The 11936-nt window shown below is 29.7% G+C and overlaps 1 protein-coding gene across 1 annotated transcript; it reads left to right on the top strand.

Annotated features, from left to right (window-relative positions):
- The first annotated feature begins 427 nt into the window (after window positions 1-427).
- On the top strand, window positions 428-3847 carry LOC132713252 (uncharacterized). The gene is made up of 6 exons (XM_060695755.1): window positions 428-766; window positions 1442-1560; window positions 1754-1948; window positions 2240-2543; window positions 2691-2951; window positions 3161-3847. Exons 1-6 carry the CDS (start codon window positions 664-666, stop codon window positions 3241-3243), a joined length of 1065 nt encoding a protein of 354 aa, XP_060551738.1. The 5' UTR covers window positions 428-663; the 3' UTR covers window positions 3244-3847.
- The last annotated feature ends 8089 nt before the right edge of the window (window positions 3848-11936 follow it).

Raw genomic sequence — 11936 nt, 5'->3', positions numbered from 1 at the left:
TTTTCATGCATATTCTTCATTTTTGTGTTTAAAAATAAAATGAAGTATTTATTTTAAGCAGTAAACACAGCTTATTATGAAAACCTTTCTATCTTATTTCTCAACCGCTACCCGCATGTCACCGCGATCGCCTTTCATATCTCACTGATCACAGGTCACTCAGTGCGTCGTCTGTAAACTCACCGCTCCTTCAGTTTACACTCCGTAAAATGGTTTCCTGTAATGGGTATATCTCCTTTACTTTGATTAAAAAATAGCATGTATATAAAATGTGCAACCTATATAACAATTAATTATAAACAATAACGTTTTAAAATTAATGTATGTATTAATGAATGATTTAAGGCGATGTATTTTAAAGTTTATAGTTAGATGCTATATTTAGTAATGTTTGGGTTTTTCCTTACACTATTTTTGAGTCTACGACGCAAAAATTTTTTCTGTATAAGTAGTTAACAAAGTTATCGTACACCCATTACTTCTAAACACAATTTGAAGTAAAAGCGTGACTTTAAACATATATTTTTTCATTCATTTCATGTAAAACATAAAACAGATTGACGAAAGGATATTTACTTTTTTCAAGCGTTTGTCTATCACCGTAGCACATTTAATCCAATACGTAACTTACTTAAGAGAAAGCTCGGTTACTAAAGAAAGAAAATGGTGCAAGAAAAAGTTACTTTTGTAAACGAGGAAAGTAACCTGTCTCCAACATATGGAGAGCACGAGCAATCACCAGACGATGAACCAGACCAAGTTCCAGGTAGGGATTCATTTACATATTATAAAGCATCATATATTTATTAACTGTAATATTATATGCATGTTTCTGTGCTTCATATGATATTTTGAGCAGAAACTTTATAAGTTTTTTAATACACAACTATAAATTTGCTGTTCTATCATCGTATACCTCGTTTTAGACGTTTCAATCTGACTTATCAAGGGAAGTAACGCTTTTCGAGATTCATTTATTTTTTATCCTTTTATATACAACTTAAATTAGAATAACACCTGGCATTTTGTTTTTCAGTTTAGACGGTAGTGTAATTGACTAAAGATTCTTTCATAATGATTTAATTAAAAATAAAATTAATGAAATAAATATAAACACGTTTACAACTGAGGTTGTTCTGATCGATGATTTTAACTATTTAGCAGAAGAATAACTCATTTATTTTTCCAAGCTATATGATAAATTATAACGAGTTATATACTAAGATTTATAATTACAATCCAGATATTTTACAAATAAATGTATAGTTTCGTATGTATGGATACATGTCTTTGTGTTGATTACTTGCTTCTTAGATTATGTCACTTTTTTCTCTTATGACATCAAAACTGTTTATTCCAGAACATTCTTCCTAAAACTTTAACTTTTAATCAGACTTACATAATAATCATAATTTGATTATAAATACGCATTTTTTTCCAGGGCAGATAAAACAACCCGATAGTTGTATGGCAATTAATGAGGGAAAAGTTTTAAATGAAAACTTGAGATCAGACGAGCTTTCAGAACACGTAGATGAAATCCAAGAAGTGAAGGCTAAGGTAACAAACAAAGTTTCAAGTTTATGAAAAAATCTTCAAATCCTTTTATTTTTTCTTTGCGTCTATAATTTGATCGTAAGATTTTGAAATAAACTCCTTTGCAACACGTATCTTTGAAACATTATTGCTTGATAAAATATATATTATACATCATATGTTACGGTTAATCTATAGGTGATATTTTCTGTTTTAGGAGGATGAAGGCAATCCCGAGATCAAAAAAGTAAAGAAAACTCTGGAGAAAAATCTGCAAAGTTCTTCCAAAGAGGAGACTAATCTTTCAGCAACACTAAGTTATTTTGTGGAAAAAACACCTTGCATCAGCTTTTCTTTTGCATTTTTGCTCCTGACTTGTGTTCCAGCCCTATCAGTGAGAACTGAAAAAAAGGTTAACACTTATTTAGATAGTTTATAAAAAAACTACCAATCCTGTATTATAAAGTGATGCTCTTCCTACTAGAACTAACTAGTATTGAAATGCTCGGATTGAAATATTAACCTCTTTGTTTTCTCACATTTAATGTACATTTATATATCAATTCTGAGATTTTTGCCACGTTATTCTAAATGCTATTTTAGCCATTTTCTTTCATTATATAAATACATTTGAAATATTTTACGTCTGATAAAAAATTATAAATCATAGGCTGATGTCATTTTCTTTTATTGTATTATTCAGGCACTTCTATTGTCGACGTCCGTATTTCTTGTACAACTTTTGATGGTTACAGCATCTCCTATCCAGATCACTAACCACACACCTAACGAATATGAATACAAGATACTGCAGACACCACTATGTAACGGCATCAGGTTTATGAGACCCCATAAATGTGAAAGAAACGAAAAAATGTTTAACATCTACATTGAGTTTTGTGGGTTTGCGACTATGTGCGATCCTGAATTTAAACCAATTTGCATAGATGGAGATGAGGATGAAGCATTATACTTTTGCTCCCCTAAAGTTATTACATGCAAAAAAGGTAGGCCACTAGATAAGCATTTACATTAAAACAAATCGTTTGCAGTGAATGGTGATTTTGATTCAGTTATTGATAAGTTACATTATACTTTGTTTTAATACATTTCTTTCTATGTCGAAAAGCTGATGTTATCTTTGATAATTTAAGGCTACAGAAGGAAGGTCAGAAAAAAAGAAGCCGATTCCGATCTTGTGATTGTGCAAGAAGAAAAATGTCCACCAGGGACGTACCAACCTTCTGAATCCGACTGTTATAACTCATGTGCTAACAGACATGAAAATCTTGAAGACCTTCCAAACCAATATGCTGTTTATAGCAATGGAGATAATGCATTTCAGACTGAACGGATTACACCGGTGCAAATTGAAAATACTTTTTCGCAGAATTGGCATGTTACAGTAATCATAGGTAAATAATGTTTTTACGTTTTATTTTTCGCTAAACTGTATGGATATTAATGTGAAGGAAATTAATTTAAGTTCGTGATAATATGTTTGTACATGTATAAATGTGCATATTAACAGATTGTGTAAAATTATTAACACTACAAATAAATTTTTTGACAAATGATATTTATTCATATATAGCCTTATTTTGCTTTTATTTCTTTATTTTAGTAATGGTTATTGCTGCCCTCCTCTTTACTGTAGGAAGCATAGTTGTTATTTGCTGCACCCGAAAAGGAAGTACATGTATGTAAAAATACTAATTCAAGTCGGGAGAGTTCAGCTTTAAGAAATGCCTTATCTAGCGTTTGCAGAAAATTCCAAATTATTTGACTTTATCGAGAGTTTTAATATGACATTTTGCCATGGACAAAAATGTTTTGCTGGAATTCATTTATTCGGATTTTGTTAATTTGTGTTTTGTTTATATTGTAGCTTGTATTTTCTTTTCATGAATATTGTTTATATGTTATATCATTTACTCTGATAGCAAATTACGGTTTAGATGTTATAAAAATATAAATTAACACTTTGATTCGTGCATATTGTGTGTAAAAAATTGATATAATATATGATTTTTTTAGTTGAAACCTACATCAATACGAATAAAAAATGTTTTTGAATATTAAGTAAAATCTAATCATTAAGAATAGCAAATAAAAAACTTTATCTTTGCAAATGTTAAATCGATAAAACAATTTTAAAAGAGAAGTTTTTACCAATTGTTTTCAGCTGTAAGATGGTATCAATAATTATGTTACAATTTTTAATACTGTCAATGGTATGCTTATCTTTTTTTCCTTATGTATCAATAATTGTTTTTCTTTTATTATTCGAAATAAATTTGTATTCACCTTTTGATTTGGGTTATATTTCCAAATGTGCAATAAAATGCCATTTTTAATAATAATATTATATAAAATCATTAAATCCTTTCGTCAAACCCTGTGCCACTGATATGCGTATGACAAGTCGCATGAAAACTCACCCATTTGGTTTGGGAATAAAAAGACAGAAATTAATTCAATGAATTCACGTTTACAGAATGAATAATGTCTAGATAAAGATCTTAACCGACAAAAAAAAATGCAGTTTTCGGTGTTGAAATTGAAATCACAACATTTGATTCTTACATGTTATGACAATTTTATATACTGCAATATATTTCATGAAGTTTTATCTTTCCTGTAAGCTTGATCATGACACATTGATATCATCCATTGCAGTAAAGAAAACAATCATTTTGAAATCTACATTATAACAAAAACAGAAAATTTATTATTAAATTGATTTCAGTATATAGAAAATATAAATGGTTGATCAAAATTCCTTGTACAAAAGACAGAACAACATTATATACATTGTCAAATCTAGCATGAATTCATACAGCTCTATATATTAATTGTACACTTTTTTCAGTATCTTTCACACTCTATTTTGAGATTAGATGAACACAGCAGATATTCCAAATTGATTTAACGTTAAGGATATATACTTTGCTCATATTTGGGTAAAATACTTTCCTTGCATTTAGAAAATTCTTACAGATATGTCTAATTTGAATAAATGAATGCACAAATTATACATAAGAAACTGCCTTCCTATTTATTTGTCAAAACTAATTTGACGTTTTCTTAAAAAAAAACAACAACAAAAAATCAACTGCCAAATTTTTAATGACACTATGTATTCATACTGGGCTACGCGTGTCAAGTTCAAAACGTTAAATAATTATCTTCTCTGTGTGTATTCACAATATGTAATTTTTCATTTATGATAAGACTGTATAGCAAGAATCAGTATTTTCAAATAGAAAATTTGAGCATAGTATTTCTTCAATGCCTTATGAAATTTACAGGTGTTAGAAAGAGCTAGTTAAATGCATAAAAATATCTGTCCTTTCTTTTAATTTCTTAATTAATATTAAGATGGTATACTTCCATCTTTTGGTTGAGAATTCATTATTAGTTGGCATGATGGTACCATTGATTTAATAATTAATTACTTAAATAAGAAAGAAAAAAATCAGTACAAAAGGAAATTTAAACAGTACCCCACAACTTCTAACAAATATACTTTGATAGTTCTTTAGAATTACATATCATTCGTTACATGCATAGTTGTAAAAGTTTATATTTTTTTTTTTGCTTTTTTATATCTATAATGATCTATGTAATTCAATAGCTTTACTACACTGAATCGTACAAGGGTAATCTAAGATTAAAACATCACACCTTGATATCTGAATCCATATTAATTTGGTAATATAATCCAATGGTAAAATATCACATTTTAAAGAATATGACCAGAAAAAACCCTGCACAAAACAACAGCTTCCTATTCTAAGACAGTCCGATATCAATTTTTAAGCATCCTACAGTTTTTAGATCCAGATCTGATTCGTTGCAGTAATAAAGTTTTCTATTTTGTTCTGGCTGTCCAAATATTTATGTACATTATTTGTTTTTGTTTACATTTCCCATGTGAAAACTAAAGACAACTTGTAGTTTCTCACTCCCCTTAAGAGCTATGCAAATAGACAAAACCGTTCCTCGTTTTTGATACAATAGTTATGTGCAAATATTTTTATTCTCGATATATTTACTCGTCTCACTACCATTTATATCTGTCTGTTTTACTTTATAAAGTTTCTTTGATTTTGCCTTTGAACATTCAATCAACTCTGCCTTCCATTCAAGTATAAACACTATATTGTGTTTTAATATCTTATCTTTATTTGTCTTTGTCTAACCAGCAGCACTTATCCTTATGTTTATGGCAACGCCTGTTCCTTCTGGTTTCCCCTGCCAAATGTAATACATGTATGTATAAACTCTTTTCCAAGAGCTCGGTATTTCAAATTTTAACTCGGGAATATCAATTCCCATTGTTGTATGGCCTTTGCATGATGATATATGTGCCGATTTACTCTCAGATTCTTTATTTTTACAATCAGTCATATTATTCCCTGACGTTGATTGTCTCCAGTTTCCTTTTATACACCGACCATAATCTATGCACCCATAATGTCTACTCTTTCTTTTTAAACTTCTACTTTTATTTCCCATGAATAACATGACCAAATCTTGGTTCTTATCTTGATTTTATGTGATATTATAGAATATGATACAACTGAGTCTTTTTTTGACTTCACTTTTTATTTGATGAAAAATAGTAGTGCGGGCGTCCTCAGGTCACAAATTTTGTGAACTGTTTTGATCCTTGTGTAGAAATTACGTTATCTTCTATTTTGTATTATAAACTATCTTCCTTTGTTTACTTTTCCCTCTAGTATTTTGTCACGAATTCATATGTGTTAAATTATTAATAAATGAGGCTATCCAAACACATTTAATCATCATATTCTTACATGTCCAAGTTTGGTTTACTTTATTCCCAAAACAATTATTACATTTTGGTTTTAGTATCGTCTTGTTCATAGGTATATTTATGCAATATTCGTCTTAAACCACCACAATAATACTTGCCGTGTCAATTTCTAAATTTAAGTCATTGTTACATAATTATCTTGATAATTGTTGCATAATTTTGTCTTTGTCATTCCCATTGTATTTGTCCTGCTTGTAAATAATTACACGCACTATTTAACTAAGGACGTAGTGCCAATTGCCATGTGCAATACATAACTAAAAAGGACATAACTAAAAAGAAATTTAAATTATTGCTTCAATGAACTCATAATCGTCAGAGTTATGGTTTGCAATTTCATTTTCTATACAACGCATTATGCTACATTATATAACATACTGAAAATTTAATTATAATTATAAATATTATAAACAATTCTACAAAAGCGTGTTAAAAGATCAACACTGAGGTTTAATAACACATATACATCAAAATTTGAACTTCTCACATAGATGAGCTAGGTCTTTTAAAACTGTTAGTCAAAATCATCCGTTATTTATACCATTAAAGTGACATGCTTATCTAAGAGTTAATGAATAGCGAACATTTATGAAATAAAAATTACTAACCATATTGATATAATTGTGTTAAATGTTTTATTTTACTGAGAAAATTAATCAAAATGATAGTCAATAATCAACGTGACCAACGAAAAGTTCTACAAATATCACTCAGAATATATCTGTAACGCTCTAGTAATGTACCTTTTTATATTATATCATACATTTTTTATGATCAATTATTCATTAATCATAATTACAACAGCAACTTTTCAAGTCACTTCTCGACTGCGAAAAATGAGGATAATATCACTTCAATCAAATTATAAATACAAACATGTATTATGTAGGTGTTATGCAGTTATTAACTTTTCTGGATAGCAAAAAACATCAAAGTTTAATAGATTAACATAATTATAATTTTCTGTTATTTAACTGGTTAGTGTTGACAAATTTAAGCTTCTGGTTAACTAGGAAGTCAGGTAATTCACGTGTAATTGATGTCATAAATGTATCGCTATACTACACAGGTTGGGAAATGATCAAGTTCCAAAAATGCTACATTTTATTTTCGGTTTACATCGGACCATTTAAAAAAGATCAAACGGCGACTTTCCAGCATAACTGATGGAAGAAGACCTTAGATATCTATTCGTGCATTATTTCAGGAATGATTGACCACCGACGTTTTAAGCTAGCCACATAGTTTCATCGAATTAAGTCCCTAGTTAGATTCGGTCCCACAGCGGTAAGGGTCAAATTGTTTGAAGTCAAGTCGACCTGGACGCCCGTGAATATGCAACATGACATACATCTCTCATTTCAAATTTTATCTTTTCAGATGGACATAAAATTGAACTTAATTTTGCTGTTTTTTTGTACATTTATCATTCAATCATCATATATTCAATGTGTATAGTGCAAACATGTTCAATGCCATTTTTATCGGCTGGAATGATTGTGTTATACAATACAGAAATATGAAGGTACTAAGCAAATTGTCTTCTGACTTATTTATGGAAATGAAGTGTATAAATGCAGAAATATTGTTTAAATTTTGAAAAGATATAACAGTAAATGGCGCATCCACGCAATCATTATTAACAACTGTACTCAAATAACAGCAAAATATATATTATGTTTCGAAACATTTACTCTGTTCACAATGACATTCCATGTTACATCTCTTTCGAAAATCGACCATACAAATTTTGTAAAGAATAATATTTTACCGTTAGTAAATGTTTTTACATTACATTACATATATCTTTTGACTTTCAAAATACTAATTTGTAAAATTAAATAAATAACGTTTTGCTGAAATTGTTTCCAGAAATGTTAATTTTTAAAGATATTTAAAGATATCATACTATACATTATTATTCGTTCGAATTAAAAAAAATATCATAATAATTATGATAATGCTTGTATATATCTAGAAGTAAAAAGAAGTCAACTTACAAACAAAACCGAGTTCCTTTCTGAGATTGAAAGTCCTTGTTTGTTCATTAATTATTCAAACCAAATATTACAACAAGTAATATTGCACGTGTATTAGGCAATGCTTCACAATTATTTCTGAAAATGAATACACTTAAACTATTTATATATATGATTACGTATTTGGAATCCCCATGATCGCGTTTCAAATAAGTTTGAAACATGCGTAAATCGTTATCACATTCGTAATTCCCCGGCTGTTGCCGTACAACTTCGGATAAATAACTCAACACGGTATCATGAACACGATATTCGGTCTAATCTACACTACACAGTTTTAACATGTTAACAAATAGTATATAAATGCAGGTATTTATTTATTTCAATGTAGCATTGAATAAAAGAAATCAAAGTAAAGCATGAATTATTTTTATGCTCCCGAAAGGCGACATATTAAAATCGCACCTTCCGTCTGTCTGTCTGTGCGTCCCCATTTCATTCGTGTCCGGACTGTAAATTTGTCACACATTGAGGGATTTTGAAATAGCTTGGCATAAATGTTTATCACATCAAAACAATGTGTAGCCCAAGAACAAGGTCCCTACCCCAAAAGTCAAGGTCACACTAACATTTTGACGTTTCACATGATCACAATTAGAATTAATAGGTACACATCTTCGTGTCCGGACTGTAACTTTTTCATGCATCGAATGATTTTATAATAACTTGGCATAAATGTCTACTACATCAAGTCGATATGTGGCGTATAAGAATTACATCCCTACCTCAAAGGTCAAGGTCACACTAGCATTTTGAAGTTTCACATTATCAATATGAAGGTTAATTTCGTCTTCGGGCTGTATCTTTGTCATGCATTGAAGGATTTTAAACTTGGCGTAAATGTCTACCACATCAAGATGATGTGTCACGTCTAAGAATTATGTCCCTTCTTTAAAGGTCAAGGTCATACTAACATTTTGAAGTTTCACTTTATCACAATAAGAGTTTATAGGTACACACATTTGTGTCCGGACTGTAACTTCGTCATGCATTGGAGGATCTTTAGAATAACTTGGCATAAATGTCTACCACATCAAGACAATGTGTCACGTTTAAGAATCTCGTCCCTACCACACAAAGTCAATGTCACATTACCATTTTGAATTAAACTTTATCACAAGTAGAACTTAAAGGTACACACATTTACGTCCTGATTGTAACTTTGTCATGCATCGACGGATTTTAAAATAACTAGATATAAATGTCTACCGCATGTCTATCTCATGAAAACAAACAAAGGAACTCATGAAATTTACGTAATGACTATGTGTTTAACTCCTGACATATAACACAGAGAGAAATGATAAAGTTTCAAAAAATGATACATTTATTTTCGCTTGGGGTTTACGTCGCACCAACAAAATAAAGGTCATATAGCGACTTTCCTGCATTACTGATGGCAGAAGACCTCATATATCACTACATGAATTATTTCTGGCAAGAACAATAACATATGTAGAACCACTGACGTTTGGTAAGCCAGCTGGAAATCTTCCTCGCGTAAAAATTTCCAAAGTCCCTTGTTAAATTCGAAACCATAGCGGTGAGGGGCATGTTGTTTGAAACTCGGCTACAGACGCCCGTGAAAATGCAACATGACATGTACCTCTTATTTGAATTTTACTTTTTCAGATGAAAATTAAAATGCTTTTAACTTTAGCTCTGTCTACATTTATCATTTAATCATTATTATATTCAATGTGTTTAGTACAAACAATATATCTTTATGTTCAATATCATTTTACCGGCTAGAAAAAAATATTATCCATATTTACTACAAAGAAATATGTAACAAATTGTCTTCTGACTTACTAATGGAATTAATGTGTGTAAAGCTATATATCTGCTGCAAAAATTATTTTCCGAATTTTGAAAATATATGAGAGTGAATGACGCATACACGAAATCATTATTAACAACCGTACTCATATAACAGCAACATACTTTGTTCCGAAACATTTTACTTTGTTTACAAAGACATTCCAATTAAAACTCTTTCGAAAATCGACCATACATCTATGTAACTAATATTTTTTTACTGTAAATAAATGTTAAAAACATATTATTACATATACATTTATACCCTTAAAATACTTTTCTTTTTAAATAATAGATAAATATCGTTTTGCTCAAATTGTTTCCAGAAATGTTAATTTTAAACATAAAGACATTAAACTTACATTGTTATCTTCTTGAATTCTGTTTACAATTATTTAAAATTGTTATTATATGATAACTATATATATATATTTATATAGTGAATATATTTAGAACTGAAAAGACGCCAAATTCCAAACGCGATTTAGACTCTTTTCTGAAACTACTTTTCATCGAAAGTCTTTGTTAGTTAATCAATTAATGAAACCAAATAATGGCAACAAGTAATATTGCACGTGTATTAGGCAATGCTAACATTCTTTAACTGTTCATATATGGAATCCCTAGGATTATGTTAAGTGTAAATCGCTCGATAAATACCTAGGAACACAATTATCGGTCTAATCTACACAGTTTTAACATGTAAACAAGTAGTCTTTAAATGTATGTATCAGTTTTGCAAGTTTATTTTATTATAACGTTGAATTAAAGAATAAAAGTAAAGTATGCATTATTTGCTGATTAGTATATTTTTAGAAACCGAAAGTACAAACGACATACCTGTTGACAATTTTTTCTGATTTTGTAATGATAATTTGTAAATTTACAAATTTTCAAATCATTAAATGACTATAATTCAACACAAATATATTCGTTACTTTAATAAAATACAAACTATAATATTACATTATAGTCACGTGGTGGAACATGTCATTGTATACACCATTGTGTACACCGGTCTTACTGACCTGTGTGAATGCACTCTAAGCATGATGGGAACGCACTACTTTTAAGATGGCGGCTTGAACGCGGAAGTGATTAAACAAAACAATTGTAAAATGTAATTGTACAACGAAAAATTCAATTTAAACGCCCTTGTGGTATTTACTACAAATATAATGTTTAAATTATTTAATTGTTCGTTTATTGTTATTCGTGCATTAATACCCTAATTATTCATGATTTGTGACTTTTAGAGCAACAAAAATAAAAACACGATGGCTTCATCATCAGCTAAATGTACTCCAGTAAAGGTTGTAAGACATTGTTTGACATGCAACAGCCAAGCTCAAGGACATTTAAGAAACCTTAGAAATGTTGCAATGCGAAACATCATGTTTAAAAAATATTTTGAAGTATTAGAGTGTGATTTACAGGAGTTAAGCAATGACAAATTTGTAATATGTGAAGTATGTATTAAACATTTGGAGAAAGTGTTCACAATGAAAACTGTCCTAAAGAAAAACTTGGCGGATAACACGGAGAGGAAAAAGCGTATGATAGTACATTCTGTATCTCCATTAGTAAAGAAGTTTGTAAAAACAGACTAACTCCAGTCAAACCTTGAAAAAGTGTGAAGCAACTGTTTAAGATCAACACAGGAAAAGAATACCCTTTAGAAACTGTTAGTTTTTAAAAAC

The sequence above is a fragment of the Ruditapes philippinarum genome, unplaced genomic scaffold (genome assembly GCF_026571515.1).
Source record: "Ruditapes philippinarum isolate M1 unplaced genomic scaffold, ASM2657151v2 ctg5868_1_1_1_1, whole genome shotgun sequence".
NCBI lineage: Eukaryota > Metazoa > Mollusca > Bivalvia > Venerida > Veneridae > Ruditapes > Ruditapes philippinarum.
Note: the sequence above shows the minus strand (reverse complement) of the source record. Positions and strands in the feature narration are given on the sequence as shown.

Excerpts from the sequence above, each read along its gene's own strand:
- LOC132713252 (XM_060695755.1), top strand. The coding sequence starts at position 664 with ATGGTGCAAGAAAAAGTTACTTTTGTAAACGAGGAAAGTAACCTGTCT. Across the intron at positions 1,949-2,239 it reads CAGTGAGAACTGAAAAAAAG|GCACTTCTATTGTCGACGTC; the intron begins GTTAACACTTAT and ends TGTATTATTCAG. Across the intron at positions 2,952-3,160 it reads GCATGTTACAGTAATCATAG|TAATGGTTATTGCTGCCCTC; the intron begins GTAAATAATGTT and ends TCTTTATTTTAG.